This window comes from Podarcis melisellensis, assembly GCF_964234715.1.
Source record: "Podarcis melisellensis genome assembly, chromosome: 3".
Taxonomy (NCBI): domain Eukaryota; kingdom Metazoa; phylum Chordata; class Lepidosauria; order Squamata; family Lacertidae; genus Podarcis; species Podarcis melisellensis.
In genome coordinates this window covers 95,227,967-95,247,897 of record NC_138530.1, presented here as the reverse complement: position 1 = coordinate 95,247,897, position 19,931 = coordinate 95,227,967, and the positions used below count along the sequence as shown (strand labels likewise).

Genomic DNA, 19,931 nt, shown 5'->3' with positions numbered 1-19,931 from the left:
AACAGAATTCCAATCATGGGAACATGGGATCCAGTTCATTTCTTTCCACCTTGGTCATGTGAGACAACACTAGTTAGCATACTAAGAGATGAGAAGGAAGAGGGAAATACTGGTTCATTCAGCTAACGTGGAATCACTTCAACATATCTGTGTAGTTAAGCACGCCACATTAATATCGGACTTAGAAAATTAAGCACATTGTTAAAGTTGAAAAATCATGAATTCTTGGCTGAAAGACAGTGAAGAGCAGTGGGCAATATTGGTAAAATATATTACAGATTTGCTCTGGAAGCAGTTGCGAAGTATAAACTGCTAACATTAGATTAAACAAGCTGTGGGTTTTAATATATGCAAAGATTTATAGTAATAATTTAGTGCTATTGATTTCTTTAGCAATCAACTACCAGCAAAAGAGTTTTCTTTAATTAATAATGCCTGAACTGCCAATAAAGTGTATATTATTTTCTCCGCCAGTGAAATTTTGTAAAATCAAATACGTATTGACTTTATAATTGGCTTTCTTATGCATTGCTCACAAAATATATTTAAGTTAATACCTCTTCTTACTTTCTTGATACTGTGTTGTGGCTGTGGTTGAAGTATTTTAGAACTTCCCTTGAAAATAGGATTGATATTGATCGAACCAGAAGTATTAAATGCTGTCGAACAGGAATGCATTGGGGAGAATCCTCAGTGTTAAGATTTTTGGTCCAGGGCTGCAACTTTGCAAACAGTGGGATTTATAGTAGAATCCTATGCTTATCTACTCAGAAATAAGCTCTGTTCAACGGAGCTTGTTTCCAGTGCCTAAGTATAGCAGGCAGAGGCAAACTCAGCCCTCTAGATGTTTTGGGACTACAACTCCCATCATCCCTGACCACGGGTTCTGTTAGCTAGGGATGATGGGAGTTGTAGTCTCAAAACATCTGGAGGGCTGAGATTGCCTATGCCTGGTGTATAGCATATCAGCCTTAGTAGTGTAAGTATGCAGAGAAAAAAATGGAATTTAGCCAGTGTGTAACAGGACTGCAGCCTAGGCCTTTATCTGAATACTTTGCTTTATAACTATGGAAAATGATTAGAACTGTATTTATTATATCTGATGACTTTACGTCAGGAAAGGTTGATAAAAGGTGGATAAATGGGTTTTTACTCTGAAATGCAGTGCGTCCAGATATAACTGCTCCCAAACATTTTAGGGTAGGAGTTCTGGTACACATGACCAAAGGATTACTGGATTGTATCCCCCATGTTAGCTCAAAACATGTCATTAATTTTAAAAGTTACTAGTTTGTCTGGAATTCAGGATGCCTCACACAATATTTTAAATGCTGCTACGTTCAAAAAAAGTCAATTCTCTCACGCAGCCAAAGCTGAATCACCCATTCAACAAATCTTCACTTCCTTTTATCAGTCCGTTCATTGGGCTTTGAAGAACGGAGTCTTAACTATTACATAACAAGCATACATTAGCAATTTGTCATTTTCTAGCAGAGAATGCCTCAGTGCTATAATAAATCTTGCCAGTTTTTAACTGCAGGTACACCTTGTTTAAGACATTACAAAAGTGGATTTATTATGGCAATTATTATGCTGGTGTCTATGAAATATACTGAAATTTCATAGGGATTTGAATTGCTAGATTGTTCTACCCTGTGGTACAGTCTGTCAGCTTTTATCACATTTAAATAAGTTGGACTTAAAATCCGTATCCTATGAATGACTGCTAACCCATATCTATCATCTATCTATCTATCATCTATCTATCTATCTATCTATCTATCTATCTATCTATCTATCTATCTATCTATCATCTATCATCTCTAACTATCTATGCATCAATGCCCCTCCTATTCTCATGCTGTGCATTTTCCAGCACAGCTATATACATACTACTATGGTATATAGAGAGAAAACAGCTACTGTTGCTTTACTCTGTCACGTGACAACAATTGTCATGGCTTGAGCTGTGTGGAATTCTAAACAAATTCCATACAAAGTGCAGAATATGTTAAGCTTCCTCACCAAAACATCCTCAGATGATTGAATTAATTGGCTACAGATGTCAGATGGTTTGATGTAGACGTTGAGTGTGTATCCTGAAATCATCTGCCTGACTGCTGGTTGGTGGTTGAATGGGGTTGACCAAGCTTAAGGTTGTCCTTCAATGAGCATCACATCTGAGTGGCCCATAAGATCACTGGGAGGGAGTGCTAAGGACTGTCAGCCCCCGAGTTTGGCATCTGGACATGAAGCACCCCACAGGCCGCCTTAAGGGAATATCCCATGATGGCAAAGTGGGAGGTTGGGGGCAGCCAATGACTTTTCTATCCCAATGCCTTCTCTGCCAACTAGTTGTGGTGATTGTGATGAAGTAGTAGGCAAAACCTGCAGAGGTTAGTCTGCAAGAAGAATTCCTCTCTGGCCTCTGAATACAGTGACCAGTGTAATCCATAGCAAGGTCCAGCAACAGCTTTAGGCAGCTCGTAAACCACAAAAATGGTAACCCTGGCAGTTGGCAGAGCTACAGAAACACTCCTGCGCCTCTTTGCCGTATCTCTCGAACTGGTAGTCAAAAAGTTTAGCTCTGAGCCTGACGGAACAACTTTTGTGGTGAAGAAGCCAACCCACAGCTGCCCGTTCATTGTCCATTTCTGCGTCTCACAGTTTGGCTTGCAGCTATGGTTCATACATAAAAGGAGAGCAGTTTTCTTTCTGGGTGGCATCTATTACCTCATCATTTTTTGAATGACATGAAATAATAATAATTCTTGCCTCGGGCATACTCCTTCACTTGGGCTTTGAACTCTTTGCGATTGAGCTCTTCACCAGAGTATTCCAGTACAAAGGTGTTGGAGAGTAGGTCTTTTCTGTCAGAATGACTTCAACATCTGCGTGTTGCTTCCTCTGAAACCACCGGTTGGAGCAGTACTCCCTACTGAGGCATCTTGAGGGACATTCTATCATGAGTAGACGGTTAAGACAGTCTTTTCCAAACGCCACCTCTCCTTGAGAAATGTGGAAGGAGAATAGGAAATCCAGCCTGCTTGACTGGCTGCCGAAGCCATGGCACTGCTGGCCTTATCAGGGAGTGGACCAGAAGGAAGAGGTTCTCCCTCCCCAGCCCCTAGCAGTGGCGTCCCCAGCCCCCACAGGCACGTCCCTAGCAGTCAGTGCAACAAGAGGAGACAGAAGCACCCTCTCCAGCCAACATCTGGACCCACAACAGTTGCTTCCAGCAGGAATGAGCCTTTCTGCAAATTCTCCCTTCCTGCTGCAGCACTCTCCTGCCTCAGCCCCATATTGGCCTAGAAAGACTCCCTACTCTCAGGAGAAGGGGAAGATGAGAAATCTCCCTGTAAGTGAAACTCCACTTATGGCGCTTAGGATTCAAAGCCTGTATGTGTGTACACACACACACACACACACACACACACACACACACACAAAATTAATATTGCTATTTCATACTGATGATTATACTGTTTTGATGATCTAGAGCATTTTAGAACCTTAACTGATGTTGATTTTTGTTTCAGGAAAGAAAGGGCGTTTTCAAAAAAATGTTTGGATTCTTCTTCAGATCAAAGAAGAAAGGTATGTCAGAAATTTATTTACAAGACAAATATGCAGTAGCAAAGATACTCTACGGCTAAACTATTCTACGGTACCATTATGTTGGGATTACAGTTTTGTGTCTGTGTGTCTGTTTTTTAAAAAACCCAACAATGTAAGAATTACCATGCTTGGCTAGACCTAATTCTGCCTAGCTCAGCATTCTTTCTGCTGACGTTGGACAACCAGATACATGGTAAGCATAATTCTGCAAGCAAGACGTAGATCCACTAGTCCCCCTTTCTTGGTTACTCCCCATCATCTACAGAATTTGACTATTTCTTAATATGAAAATTATGCTCGTGGTTATCATAGTTTGTACAGTGGTACCTCGGGTTAAGAACTTAATTCGTTCTGGAGGTCCATTCTTAACCTGAAACTGTTCTTAACCTGAGGTACCACTTTAGCTAGTGGGGCCTCCCGCTGCCGCACAATTTCTGTTCTCATCCTGAAGCAAAGTTTTTAACCTGAGGTACTATTTTTGAGTTAGCGGAGTCTGTAACCTGAAGCATCTGTAACCTGAAGTGTCTGTAACCCGAGGTACCACTGTACTAATTATTATCATGACATTCTTTGGCAGTAGGTTCCACAGGTGAAATATTTGTGTGTGTGTGTGTATGTGTGTGTGTGTGTGTGTGTGTGTGTAAACTAACCAACCCAAACCACCCTCCATTGTTTGCCCTAGATTCACTGCCTGTCGGTTTCATCAGAAATGTTTTGAAAGCGAATACTTTTACACTCTGCACATCATTCATGATTTATTAACCTCTGTCCTTAGGGCAGTTTTTGATGCCTCATAAAGGCAAACCCAGATCTGCCATTGAATTGCATGCTCAGCACAGCTACAGCCATTCATGATTTCCTGATAAGCATACATGCATTTGTCACTTTAACTCTTTAATTGTTTGCGTGGGTATTTCAAAACAGAGGTGTATCTAAAAGTAAATTGTGTGGTGTGGCCCTAAGTTGTCTTTTTCAAAAGTCAGACCAACTGTTGAAACTAGTGATCCTCAATGTGTTTAGGTGCTGAGGCTGGAAACCTCAAAACAACACACTCATTGTCATTGATCAGGAAGGAGACTTAAAATTTGGCCTCTGAATTTTCACGCACAACTATTTGCATCTGGTGTTTGGAGCTTGAAAATACGGTTCCCTTTGCGCTGAATTAGCAGTAGCAAGGCTTCCACCAAATCATAAAACCCCGTAGCTGGTAGATCTTGGCTGTGGGCTTGTGCCTTAAATCTCACTGTTATTTTCCTTTCCTTTCCTTTTCTCTCTTCATTTTTTGGCTGATAAATCAATATGCCTAGAATATACAGGCAACCCTCCTTTTACACGCATTTGATATTTGCACAATTGTGTATACGTGTATCGTGTCAAACCTGGAAGTGACCCAGAAACATCATAAAGATACCAATGAAACATCACTAAAAGCAGGGTAGAGGCAGGGTGGGATGTTTGCTCACTTTTTCACTTATACTGTACGTGATCCTACCAACGCATGCGGTACCTTGGAATGTAACCTTCATGTACACAGGGGGTTGTCTGCATCTCATATTGTAATTTATATTTGTATATTGGCATCTGTCTCAAGAGACAATGGAGTGCATTTCTGGGGGTGAAAGCAAACCGCTGTGTTAGCAACACTGAAGCAAGCTCCCCGGGGTGCAAGGAGTGTGTGACAGTCCTGGACTGCCCAGACAGCAAGACCTCCTTGCCCCCCAGTCTCGCTGATGTGGTCCAAAGGAAAGGAAAACAATACGTTTGGCACCAGCTTGGCTGCAGGAGTTGCCAGAAGGAGGCATGCAATGTGCCATCCAACTCTCTTGGGACTCCATGCTGGATTTGTGTAGGGCAGGGGTCAGCAAACTTCTTCAGCAGGGGGCCGGCCCACTTTCTCTCAGACCTTGTGGGGGGCCGGACTATATTTTGAAAAAAAGAAGAAGAACGAATTCCTATGACCCACAAATAACCCAGAGATGCATTTTAAATAAAAGCCCACATTCTACTCATGTAAAAACACGCTAATTCCCAGACCGTCCACAGGCCAGATTTAGAAGGTGATTGGGCTGGCACCGGCCCCCAGGCCTTAGGTTTTCTACGCATTGTTTAGGGCTTACTCCTGAGCCTTTTCTTCTCCTGAAGATAGGCTGTGGAGGTTTAGGATCAGGGTTTTCCTTCTCCTAAATGGGCTACCTTCCCAGGTTGACAAGCCCTATCTGCCCCTCACTTTGCTTTAAAGCACGTTCAGAAACCATTGACCATTGGACCCACTACTGGTCTTGTTTACTCAATCTGCTGGATCTCGTCTTTGCATTCGTCCCTGAGGGTTTGAGACCCATCAACTACTCTCACCTGGTTTAGCTGGCCAGTCAAAAATCTTTGCAGCTGTTCCATTACATATGTTTCCTTTCCCCCTTTAATAATTTATTCTTTGTAAAACACATTTTCTAACAAATAAAGTACAAATACTAACAGGAGGGAGCCAAGCTTTAATCCCTCTGGCCAGCTGTGTGTGGATCTTTGCCATGCTTATCTACAGCAAGTTAAAACTAAAAATTGGAGGTGGTAGCTCATAGCATGTGCATGGCACCGTGAAATGTCATGCGTGGAGGTGGGGGCTGCTTCAAATAGGTCTATGGGCCCTTTATACAACACAAAACTATAGGTTTGTAATGCTTTCCAGTGCAGGGCTTCCTCCCATTCCTCCTAAAGTTTTGATAAAGGAAAAGTGAGTAACTAACATTAAATAACCAGATAATTTAGGTAAACTCCCGAGAGAGTGCTTCTCATATTTGCCAGGAAAATACTTACAGCCTCATGATTTAAACAAGCTGTCTCAGCAGTTCATCTTTACAGCTTAAAAAAAGAAAGAAAGAAAGAAAGATTTGCACTTGTGAGTGAATCCATATTCTGACAGCATTAAATGTTGGTTGTTTCTTCTGAAATATTTTCCAGCAAAGTATGGTAACCTATTCAACATGAGTCTTCACGCCAGCCAATTCATTCATTCTTGAGAAAATAGTTCTCTTTGTCCTGTCATAGACTCGTTTTGTCAGCTGGGAAGCTACAGAGTTATGCATTTTCTCCTTACACATGAATGCTATCTTTTTTGGTGAAGTTATATTCATTAGCTGGCTTTTCATTGAAAAGCTGCTGTAGCTTCTGGACTACAAAAGCCTGAGAAATTCATTTGCGTAATGCTAGATGGCTAGAAGTCTACATTTTCGCAAATGTCTTGGTTTTAAGTATATGGTCTAATGCAGATTCTTTTCCCTTTGCGTGAGGTACCTTTGGTGTCTTTTTAGTGTGAGAGAAATTTGTCATATATATTTGCAGGGGGAAAACACATATATAAGAAGTCAGGCTGCATAATAATGCAGTTCACTGAAAACAAGCAGCTGAAAGGAAACTGAAAACCCAAGAGTTAGTCTATCCTGGCAATGCATTCCCTTGATAGTAGTCACTGGAGACTCAACCAGACCTCTGGCATTCCTTTTGCTTTTTGTTGTCTTGTTTCTGCCCTCCCTGAACAGTAGGGACAGAGGGAAGCACGAAGCCTTGGCGTGCAAGCACACAACCATGGCACAGCACTGAGTACCAACCACCACTGTAGAAGTTGAGTCACAGAAATTTGCTCACTGTCTCTATGTCCCATCTTTGACATATGGTGATATTTCTTTGGTTACCAAATTGCCTGGGTGAGAAGCAATGTTGTATATCCATTGTCATCTTCAGTTCCCGATGAGCCAGCGTATCAAATATGAAAGAAGCATAAGTAGGATGTCAGGATTCTCATGACAAAGCATTGTGACTGTAAATGCTCAGTGGTTATTAACCAGTTATTTTCTTCACCGTCAGTCATGAATATACAACATGGTGTCAACATGAATTGCATAGTGGTGAGCTCACAACCAGCAGCACATTGCTCAGCCAGCATTCTCCCTGCAAAAAGCTGTGCCAAACCAACAATAGTTATTGATGCATTAGGGCAGTGATGGCCAAACTTGGCCCTCCTGAAGTGAAGGACATGAGGAAGGAGTTGATAATGCAGGTGAGCAGCGCACAGGTGAGCTGCAAGCAAGCTGCTGGACAGCTCTGTGGAGGCTCCTTTTATTGACACAATATGCAAACCCAGGCAGATACATTTTGGGCTTTACACATCTTCCAGTCCCGAGATCGTGGGGTAGTACAAAGCTATTCTGGCACCTGTTTCCACTGTGTTATTTCCCCCTTGCACAGTGTATAAAGAAGGAGACAAAGACCTCAGAGACAAAGGTCACAGACAGGACACCGCAAACTACTGAGACTGCAAAAGCTTAGACAGAGGGCAAGATGTTCCGACAGCTGCGGCTGTGGCTTTATCTGTGAGGAGGAGTGTTCCCCGCACCCCAAGGTCATGCGTGCAGGCAGCTCAGGCTGCTCCGCACCCAGCGATCATTCCTATACCCTCCAGCTGTTTTGGGACTACAATTCCCATCATCCCTGACCACTGGTCCTGTTAGCTAGGGATGATGGGAGTTGTAGTCCTAAAACAGCTGGAGGATCAAGTTTGGCCATCACTGCATTAGGGCATCACCTCATAGGGAGACATAATTCTCCCATCCCACCCCACATCCCAGATATAAGTGGTTTAGAATGGGTTGGTGCTGATGATGAAATCAAGATGTGCCAGGACTTGGAATGCTATAATGCAGTGAGAAGACAATGTCAAAACTAACTGACTAGATAAATATAAAAAATAGATAACCTGGAGTGTGAAACATGGGCAATGTTATTGCTGATTGGACAAATATACTCAAGGACTTCACAGACATCCTTTATTCAACAGCAGAGGGAAGCTGAGTCCATGTTACAACATTGTGTAATCCAGAACGTGCAACACTTGGCAATTTGAAGCTATGGGTCTAGTACCTGCACTACTGCAGAGATTACATCCTTGTGGAAAATACAGCATGTGTGATACATTTCTTATTATGGGACACTGTGGAGTGGATCAGCCGATATAGTTATCTCCTTACCATTCAAATGAACACGTCTCAGAGCAGCAGTGGATGAGCTGTTGGATGCAACTACACCACCTGATGATGGATGATTTTGGAATGGATGTTATTCAATCCATGTGCCAGTTTAGAAAATAGTCGTGTGGTCTTTCAGGGGTGGTCTCTGACCTACGCCTGTGCTGTCTCAACACGCTCGATCACACTTCTCTGTGCCATTACAACTTTGCAAACCTTCATGCATGAAAGTTGCTTGTCTTACTGAATGCCTGGACTTGAAACTGCTGAAGAGGAAGAGCTGTTGGATTTCAGTGCCAGCAAGCAGCCATTGTGTCTCCTGGTCTTCTGAACTATGAATAAGCCCAAGAGGTGGTATATCCTGTCTTAGCAAAAGAAACAAAAACCAGCGCAAGCTCTCCACTACAGACATTGCTCTCCAGCCCATCCATTAGTTTCATACCAAAAAGAGTACCATGCTTAGAGAAATCCAAAGAGCTCAAAATATGCTCTGTTTGAGAGCAGTGGCACACTGGATCATTAGTTACCTATTTGTCATTTTTTCCTGGATGAATCTGGGCACCGTTGCATAGTAGGGGCACTTGGAACTGGCTCAAGAAAGCTTTGTTTGATTCATCTAGAATTCCGTACCTCAATATTACAGGAGGATCATGAACATCAGAAAGACTAATAGACCTTGCAGAACTGGTGGAACAAACAGCAAAAAAATAGGAAACCAACATAATGGACTATTCATGGAAGGATGAGTATCTGAAAAAGATATCATACATGGATGAAATGGTGAGCAGGATTTGCAATACGAGCAGCAGAAGAAAAATGATAACATATGAAATAGAAGATATGTCTTAGGAGAAACTTTTATTAGAATGCAGTATGCAAATAGGATGGGATTAAGAACAGCATGCAGGGAAAGGTGGAAGTCAAAGTTTAAAGAGAAATGTATAAGAAATTTGAAATCTGGAATTTATATGTTAAAGATTTTAAAGTTTAATAAAAATTTGGCACACACATAAAGAACATCAGTAGGGCTACTCAGTCCATGATCATCATGACCTAGTGAGATGAGGGCTCCAGAACCTTGTATCACTGCACCACTTAGCTCTTACTTCCTCATTACCTGGACTCCATTTCATTTACAGTTACATTTTTTGTTCACAGGTGAGGAGACCTTATTAGCTGGAAGTGCTGGGTCTGTGGTAGGAACTGACAGCCACACAAGTAATGTCTATGACACCACTCAACCACCCCCTGTAGCTGAAGTGCCACTGAGTCCCTCTACCAGAATGGACAGGAAAGAAAATGAGGGCGATACAGACAGCATTGGTTCCCCAGAAATGGAGGGACAAGACGCACCAGCACAACTTATACCTAAGAGGAGGGAGATGCAGGAAGAAGATGAACCATCACACCTTGTACCCAATGAGAAGACAGGACATAGTGATCAGCCAGAGGACCAAGCGGACTCTGTCAACGTGCCAGAACAACAGCTGATGCAGAATGATGCAACTGGAGATGTAAAAGCCATCAGCCAGGATGGTGAGTTGCCACATACAGGGAGAATGCGCTCTGCTGTCTGCCAGAGCAGAAATGGGATGCCGCTATGCATAGGCTACAACCTTGGTCCCACCCAACTCTGCAACTCTATGATTCAGTGATTCTAACTGTTATTGATAACTTTCAAGTTAAGACTGTGCTCATTGGGGAAGTTGCTTTGTTCTCTCTCTCATGGGTTTTGTTTCAGCCAAAACTTGCTGGAAACTCAGTTCCAGCACCTCTCAGGTGGGCGCCATTGCCCTTATAAGAGAACAAGGGAAGGTGTTCATGGTGAGTTCTGGCACCTCTTTTCCTAGAAAAAAATGACACTGCTCTCACTGATGGCCAAATCAAAGTACGGGAGTTGGCAAATTGATCTGGTTCGGAGTTAGGAATTAGCATTCATTTGGAACTCTTTCCCTTCCAGATACTTTGCCTCCTGTTAATGAGGATAGCTAGTTTACACCAGACCTGCTTTCTCTGTACGGCTTTGCACAGCCACCTGTAGAGCAAACTTGAAGGAGCTTAAAGGGTGTGCTTGGGGTGCCAGCCAGAGTGGGCACCTAGCTAGCACTCTGGACTTCTGACTAATAATGGTACACAACAGCTTCTCCCCTCTTATTTCGTTTGATTTTTTTTTTTTTTGCTTCTAGTGTGTCGAATTAAATATGGGTATAATAAATAGATCAGCTCAGAATATATTGTAGTGCATAACGTTTACTTTTCTGAGTAGAAGTCTCCATTTTCTTCCTCCTGCTCCCTACCCCCCAAAATTCATTGCATTTCTTGAAATATCTCTAGTGTTGGTAATCAGCACGTTTGGTCTGCTGGCTTAGGCAGAGATGCTAAAATACCCCCAGAATTCATTGCATTCCTTGAAATATCTCTAGTGTTGGTAATTGGCATGTTTGGTCTGCTGGCTTAGGCAGAGATGCTAAAATACCCTAAAGTTAATTTTGTAATGCACGAACCCTCACTAGAATCCGTGTAATAATGACAACGGCCTATTTACTCTTCCTCTCACACATAGTTTTCATTTCTTGGTTGATTAACTTTAGGTAGATAACTGAGTATTATGAATGTAATGAGAAGAAGAAAAAATCCATTGTGCTTTCAATTACTTCCAATAGTGAAAAGGTATAATTATAGAAGCTAGGAGGGTAAGTCCTCTGTATTATTTTGTTTATATTGCAGATGGAGCTGCAGTACTGTGTTTTCCATTAGAGCGGCCTAACGCTTTCCATCAGAACATCCTATTTTCATTTCCGTCACCATGTTGTAGAAACATTTCAGGTCTGCCTCAGGCTGCAAACTTCAGCAATAATGATTATGTCATTTCCAGGAATGTGATTATGTGTAAAAAAACCCCCAAACCTTCCTCCTGATAGGCATATGCCTTCTTTCACTGAGCTCTCACGCTTCCACCCATTGGATCATGGATTTATTATTTATTTCATCTCACTTTCTAGCTTCTGTCACCCCCAGGCCTTGGGGCAAATCGCAGCTAAATAAAAAGAAAAGAAAGCTTTCCCACACCCAGGGTGTTGTGCGCAGATGTTTCCAAGGCTGCATTCTGTGTGTACTTCAAAGTCCACTTAAAAGGCATGGGGCTTCACTACAAATTACATATACTTATACACTAGCATGCAAGTTTCCTAATTTTTAAGCATAGATGGGAGAGGGTATCGGCCGTTCTTGCTTATGTGTGCTGCTATAATGATTTTGATTATGGGATTACATTTCCCCCTCTAAGGGATCACAGAGATGTTCTGCAAAAAAGGTATTAACAATAATCTGGGAAGGAATTAGCATTTTATAATGAATGAGCCGTCAGTTGAAGGATTCTGCCTCATTTGTTGAACATGCTGGAAGGTGTGTAGCAAATGAAATAGGAGACCGCATAGGCCGACGGGTAGTGGCTGTTTGTAGGTTAGAGATGTGAACGGAATAATGTAGTACTGTATTAAAATCCCCAGTCCCATTGACAACCAACCTACAGAGACCTAGGTTGTTCAGTCATGAATTTCTAGGTAGAAGCAGACTTCTTTAAAAAAACAACAACTGAAAAAATCAGTGCCCTGCTATGGCATGTAACACAACTTATCCCATGTATTGATATTGTTATGCTGTTTTTCTCTGCCAAAAAATGGCCAGTGATTGGAATCAAGGAAATCCACAGTGTTGTCAGGACGTAGGGTAATTTTTACTAGGCATTGCATGAAGCTGACATCACACTGTAGACACACTGTTAACAGGATCATTCATTCTCTTGTCTCTGGTGATCTTGAGAGCAGCTGTCTCCCAACCAAAATTATCCTCACAACAATCCTAAGAGTTAAAATTGATTAACACACCATCTACACCACCATTAGGTTGTCTGGAGCAAAGGCAGAATACAAAGGAACAAATCAATAACTCAATTTCTAATTTTAACTGATATTTATTTGCATTGTATTGAGTTCCTTGAACACCACTTAGAGATGACTATAATTAAGTAGTATATAAATTGTTTAAATAATAAAAGAATAAAAAATATTGCTAAGCTTGAGTACAACAGGGAAATTTATTTAATTCAGCTTTTCCTTGTCTCTTCCTCACGTCCTCCTGGATGCCTAAATATAATGTGGGACTTTTCCCCCCTGAAGTTTTGTTTACAACTAGACATGTAAAGTTGGGGGAAGGAGGTATTTTTTGTCCACCATTTTTCAAAATATTCATCCAAAATATTTTCTCACGGAATGAGTGAAATGATTCGTAAGACTCTACCCATTCCAAATCTATAGTATTAAAGGATGAGAATTGCTGTGTAGATATATACAATAGTTAAATCCAAATGCTTTTGTCTACCCAGAGGGTTATTTTTATGAGAGGAGCATATAGGGTAGCGGTTCTCAATCTGTGAGGCCCCAGATGTTGTTGGACTACAACTCCCATCATCCCTGAGCTCTGGCCTTGCTAGCTAGGGGTGATGGGAGTTGTAGTTCAACAACATCTGGGGACCCACAGGTTGAGAAAGGCTGAAATAGGACCTTCGTTTTCTTGTGAATTACTACTTTCCTTCTTCTGGTGGCCTTTGATCTATTTTGTAAGTACTGTCTTGCATTTCTTGCCCTTTTGATCTGTCCCCTCTTCTTGGGAGGGTAACCCAAGCAAGGGAAGGTCAGAAGTTCCTTGGAGATGAATGTGTGTCAGTTCAGGACCACAGACAGTGCTCTTAACAGCTGAGGCCACATTGCATCAGCAAGGCCTTGAAGTAACTGGCTGAGTTTTACAGCAGGGCTAGGTAGATACTGACCGGAGCCCTTCCCCAATGATGACTCCTGGCCAGTTAGATGGGCTGATGTCTTCTGCAGCCATTAGCTACTTCAAGGTAATGGGCTTTTAACCTCTGTGGAAGTCTCATCAGGGCTCCCTTGGTCCTTCAAGGAGTCTGTGGGTGTTTAATTGTTTAGTCGTGTCCGACTCTTTGTGACCCCATGGACCAGAGCTGCCAGGCACTCCTGTCTTCCACTGCCTCCTGCAGTTTGGTCAAACTCATGCTGGTAGCTTCGAGAACACTATCCAGCCATCTCGTCCTCTGCCGTCCCCTTCTCCTTGTGCCCTCCATCTTTCCCAACATCAGGGTCTTTTCCAGGGAGTTTTCTCATGAGGTGGCCAAAGTATTGGAGCCTCAGCTTCAGGATCTGTCCTTCCAGTGATGTCAAACCCTGCACTGTAAAGCTTCCTAGCCAACCAGCAGGACATGGACGGAGAGGGGTGGGAGCATGCAGGACTGGGCAAAAGCAGCTGGCCTCCCAGTGCTCTCACCACAGCCACATGGAGAAAGAAGGTGTCCAGTGGGAGAAAAAGAGGAGTTTAGAGTGAGGTACTAGTTGGGAGTTTGGGAATGGAGGTATCATAGCAGTAATAGGAATGCGGTACAAGAGTGGTTAGGAGAGTCTGGGACAACAGTTCTAACATTAGAGGAAAGATGGGTAAGAAAGGTAGGGTAGACAGGCTAAGGAATCCTAACACTAATATGGTATTCATGCTGTACAGAGGGCCACAGTTATGAGGGTCTCTGAACTCTCAAGTTAGTGGTAGGAACTAACTGGCACTACTCTGAAACAAGGGTGTGGCTTGGAGTCTGAGAACTTTCCATTCATGTAAGGCTGTTTGTACCCCCACCCTGCCCACTTATATTTACAAGCTACATACATAAAGTGGATATTGGCTGCAAAAAGTTTCCAAAGAAACTCGCAAAGTCTGATGCTGTTCTCATAGAAAAAATAGTTTTGGATGGTAGCAAGCAAGGCTCCTATTGCCTGAAACCAACTGAAGGCGTATGCACCTTTTACTTATAGAGGTACTTGTGTTGTGAAATAATCTTCATGTTAATTTATTGCATTTACAGTTATCGAGAAATACAGTTTAGTCAATACTCGGAAGCACCGAGTTCAGAGGAGAGACACTGTTAACTGCAAGACCAATGTGAAGCTGGCTTTCATATTTGAATAAACACTTATCTAATTTTTAGATCAAAATGAAGAAGCAAACGAAGATTCAAGAAAATTAGATACAAAGAAACTGTCTTACGATAAGAAAAACGAAGATTTTGATGCATATGATTACAACTGAGGGGGCTATTTTGAACACCTTGCCATCTGTTACAAAGGTACAGATGAAATTTCCTACATTCCAGTTACTAAATCTAACTTTTAACTATAGATACAGATATTGCTTAATTATTGTTAGTGATTAAGTATAAAGATGTAGGGAATGGCCCATAGAACTGATTTTCATAAGTGTTTTCTTATTCTTAAAACAATTATGGGTATATTTTAAGACGGCACTAGTCTAGCCCTAGTCACTGAAACATTGCCATTTGTATTTTAAGTACTGAAGGTGCACTGTATGACAGTTAAATCTGTATGAAATATGACAGTAAAATATGAATTAGTAGCAGTGTTTTGTGTAATGCCATTTTTTCCTTTTTTTAAGGATTTTAATGTTGGAGCTCATGAAACATCTTGTTTATCACTGGAGGTACCATCACTATCATTTAAATATATTTAAAGAGTGCCATCTTTCCAGCACAAATAGAAATGTAAACTTTAATTACGGGTTATGTTTTCCTTATTTGTTGGTGAATATATACCGCTCCCCATTAAGGTATGGTGAGAACGAAGGTCTTAAAATATTTAGCAAAACTGCAGCATGCAGCGATTTTCACTATCCAAGTTGTTGACGATTAATTCTTTTTATAATTTCCTGATGAATTTTTTTTTTCTGTCTGCCTAATCAGCTGTCCTGCTGTGAAATATAATTGCGCTTGCACGAAAATTACCATCTCATGAGATGAACGAGTTTGATGATTAAATTTGGTAGAATGAAGTAATAACATTCAAACACTAAAGTAGAATGGCATGCCGCAGTTTGATGGCATTTCTAAAAGAACAGAATATGTTTTAGGAACAATTCAGTTTGATACAACTCACAACAGAGCAGAGAAATTTTAAAATAAGGCACAATCTCTTGGAAAACGAAAGAACTTCACCTCTGTTAAATAAAAAGAATACCAGCCTTGATTTGTGGTCATCCAAATATAGCTCACCAAGGGTTTTGTTTTTTAAAAAAACCAAAACCAAAATCTCTCAAGTCTGATAACAAAACAAATTTGCTGGTATATGCAATTACTAAACTGCATCTGAAGTACAGTAGCAGCCTGGCATTCGTATCAGTAGGAGACAGACTTCTGTTCAAATAACGTGAATTATCTGTTGTTTTATCCACAGAGAGCAGATACAGTTTTCTACCCATATTTTCCCGAATGATAAGCCCTAGTGTTTTTTCTCCTTGTCATTTTTTAACGAAGTTCATTATTCTTGAACTTGTAGCTCTCTCCCCACCCTCTCCAAATGAAACACAAATATTTGATGCAGAGCTAGCCAAATCCTAGATGAGAAACAACAGGCTCAAGACTACAGATGTGAACAGCTTTTGAAACTATTTATTTCTCAAGCTTTTCTGTCAAAATGTCCTTGGTATCTACAGAATAAAGCGAGTGGCCACCATGTTTCATTAGATAATGCCTAGGAGACAGAGCCAGACTCAATACTTCACACAATCTAGCTCTTTCTTGCTGATTATTCCCCCTGAAAGGAGAATATCTAAGAGCAGTGCCAGAAGGAAGGAGGGTGAGACAAGCTAGTAGCTGGCCTTTTTACTTGGAGGGCATCATTTTCACATAAAAATTGTGACTGAATCAGGAATAAGACTGCTGCGGTCCCAAGTTGCTGCTTACTTTTGTAGTTATTCCATCAGAATTGAGTAGACTTCAGGGAAAACGTGTGGGTGTGTGGTTTGCATACCCAGGAGATGGGTTACTTAGGAGTGCCTTTTAACAGCTTTGGGTGTAGGACAACCAGAGCCATTCCTATGCCGAGGTAGCTTGGCTGTTTTGGGCCCTAGCGTTAGTAACTCCAAGTTTGAAACCAGTTACCAGCGAAATTTAGACAGGCGCCTAACATAGTGTTGTTTAGGTACCTACGAAACACACTTTTGTTTCAGAAGGCATTTTTCGTGAGTTGTGGCCCAGTCATGTTTTGGACATCTATAGAAATGCTTTTGTTATTTTTAGAAGTTGGTTTGTGTGTGTGTGTTTCATCTCATTTTTATCTTGTTGTATACCACTTTCATGGCTTCAGATCATAGAAGCCAACTCGTTGGAGGTGAGATCCCTTCGCATCCCCCCAATAAAATTTCTGAGGCACCCCCCCAAAATTAATGGACATTACCATTCAAATGGTGTTTTTATTGATTATTGATTACACACCACATGTTTTTATTGATTATGAGAGGTGGGACATACTTGGGTCGTCCCCCCAATATTTTATTCAAGTTGGCACCCCTGCATCAAATTATGTATGTGAAAATATATACTACCTTGGCTCTTACAGAAATCTAATGTTTGGGACAAAGCTTCTCTATCTCCAAAATGCACTTTTTCCTTCCAGACCTGGCTCCACAATATTGTTTTCTGTATTGAACAATGTTTTTAGGCTTTCTCAGACTGCTCATGTGTATGAGGTCCAAAGTCAGGGTTAGCTTGGCAGTAATATATCAACCAGTGAAAGCTTGTGTCAGGGAGTAAGCCAGGAGATGAAAAACGTTGCCTTGCTGACCAAGCAAAGTGATGCTTTTGGTATAACACATGCTGATTGGCATCTTCTGTTTTGTTTCCTCATTTGTAAATAAAACGTATTATTTATTTATTTTACATTTCTACACTTTGCAGTCTCAGGGGAGAAAACAGACCAAATCAATAGCCAGCTTAGCTCATTGGGTGAGATATAAAAAGAAAAACAATATAAATTTAGAACAAATTGGCAAGCACTTACTGAATACAGTCATACCTTGCTTGTCGAACTTAATCTGTTCCGGGAGTCCGTTCGACTCCCGAAACAGTTCGAAAAGCAAGGCACGGCTTCTAATCGGCTGCAGGAGCTTCCTGCACTCAATCAGAAGCCACGTCGGACATTCATTCAGCTTCCAAAAAACGTTCGCAACCTGGAACACTCACTTCCGGGTTTGCGGCGTTCTGGAGCCAAAACATCCGAGTACCAAGGCGTTTGACAACCAAGGTACAACTGTATAGCAAGGACTTCTTCTGCCCCCGCCACCTTAATTTTTGATTTTGCAAATTCCCTTTGAAATAGAATGCAGTTTTGCATTTAATTTTGCAGACATTTTGTAACTGTAATTTTGCAGATGTTCTATTTAATTCCAGACTCTTAAACATTTTGTAAATGTTGGTGTTGTTTTTCATAAAGGAATTAAAAATCAATATAAAGCATAATTAAAACCTACAAGTTAAAAGCTAGTCTGATAACAGTTACAACAGTAGGCCTGTAGAAGCACTTATATTTTTATTTTCCACCCTTCAGACAAGTTTGAACTTCTCAAATCAAACACATACACACACTCATGAGAAATAGATAATGTAGCAGGGTCTCTAATTTATAAGGTCGTCTCACACTTAGTGACGTGTTTATTAAAACTATTAAAAAAGCCTTACAATAATTAAACATTAATGAAGTGAAAACGCTTCCATGCTGTAAGAGGGATACCCTTTTGTGTGCATTCTGGATATCCTTTAACAGCACGTATGAAAAAGCTGAGTATGCAGTTGCTGTTTTCAAATATCAATTTATTGGCAAAGTAAATGTGGGAAAGCTATTGACACGTCAGTGGAGTAGTCCTTGCAGCTAGATAATGCTGTAGGGAGTCATTGTAGGTGAAGAAGGACTTTCTGACAAGGTAGCAGAGATAAACAGGATTATGAATTATCTATAGAGCTGCAAAGCAGGCTCACCTGACATTAGCATCTGGGATGGAATCTGAATGGGAAAACTGAAGTGGAATGCAAGGACTACATATATATATATATATATATATATATATATATATATATATATATATATATATAATCACTGATTGACCTTGGTGTGCTGGAGGATTGTTTCATTCCTTAGGCTAAAAACTGGGCCTGAGCATATGAAGGTGATTAATTTGGCAAAAATAGTTTGGAGCTGCACATTATGAGCAACCTGTAGCAACATTTCCTTACCTCTGGTGTTCCATGTCCTGCATCTGTTTCTTTGTTAGCAGTCACCTGTTTGTTTTATTATCTGATACAGTGGTACCTCAGGTTCCGGAGGTCTGTACTTAACCTGAAACTGTTCTTAACCTGAAGCATCACTTTAGCTAATGGGGCCTCCTGCTGCTGCCGTGCCGCCGAAGCACAATTTCTGTTCTCATCCTGAGGCAAAGTTCTTAACCTGAAGCACTATTTCTGGGTTAGCGGAGTCTGTAACCTGAAGCGTATGTAACCCGAGGTACCACTGTATATTTCTTTTCAGTATAGCGGTACCTTGGTTTAAGAACAGTCCGGTTTAAGAACAAACTCCCCCAAACCAGAAATAGTGTCCCGGTTTGAGAACTTTACCTCGGTCTAAGAACGGAATCCGAACAGTGGAAGGGAACCAGCGGTGGGAGGCCTCATTAGGGAAAGCACACCTCAGTTTCAGAACGGTTTTGGTTTAAGAACGGACTTCCGGAACGGATTAAGTTCGTAAATCAAAGTACCACTGTATTTGTATCCTTCCCTTCAGCACAAGGTCACAGGGTGGGTTACAGCTTAACACAAAGTATACAATAGGAAATACCAACATACCTAGCTTGACGAAACTTAAAATCAACCATTTCAAAATACCTTGCGTATCTTGAAGCATTGGCATCATCTTGGCAAGACTAAAATTTTAGTTTCCACCTGCTGCTGGAACCCACTCAAAAGTAGGAGCTTGCCTGATCTCGTGCTAGTGCTCCCTGCTTTACCCAAACCTTTGTGCTTGCCATCAGCTGCCAAAATTAGTGTACTGATTGGTTCACAATAAAAGAGGCCAGTTGACCTTGCTGTGCTGGAGTTTAAATTCCCTGTGGACATGCCCCCCTTTGGCGCTGAATGGTTGGAGAAGCTCGGAGAATCATTGGAGAAGCACCAACAGCGCAGGGAGGTGACGGCAGGGAGCCCACCAATCTCCAGCCCTTGGCCGGATGATGCAGGACCCAGGGCCTGGCTGCAACACCGCCCACCAAATAAGGTAACCAGACACATCAAATTTATCACCTTTATACAGATTTACAGTGGTACCTCGGAAGACGAAATTAATTCGTTCTGCGAGTTTCTTCGTCTTGCGAATTTTCCGTCTTGTGAAGCACGGATGC

The 19,931-nt window shown here is 41.4% G+C and overlaps 1 protein-coding gene across 6 annotated transcripts in view; it reads left to right on the top strand.

Moving 5' to 3' along the window:
• The window catches only part of DCDC2C (doublecortin domain containing 2C), a 60,969-nt gene that overhangs the window by 25,919 nt on the left and 15,119 nt on the right, over positions 1–19,931 (top strand). The window contains exons 11-15 of one of the 6 annotated variants that reach the window (XR_014166929.1): positions 3,540–3,597; positions 9,792–10,169; positions 14,683–14,820; positions 15,147–15,191; positions 19,566–19,807. Coding sequence is in view for 3 of the 6 variants with exons in the window: in XM_081906299.1 (XP_081762425.1) it covers positions 3,540–3,597; positions 9,792–10,169; positions 14,683–14,783 (537 nt within the window). In the remaining 3 variants the exon portion in view is untranslated. Of the gene's footprint in view, positions 1–3,539; positions 3,598–9,791; positions 10,170–14,682; positions 14,821–15,146; positions 15,264–19,565; positions 19,851–19,931 lie in introns of those variants that run through there. The other 5 variants (XR_014166931.1, XR_014166930.1, XM_081906299.1 and 2 more) reach the window with 5 other exon arrangements.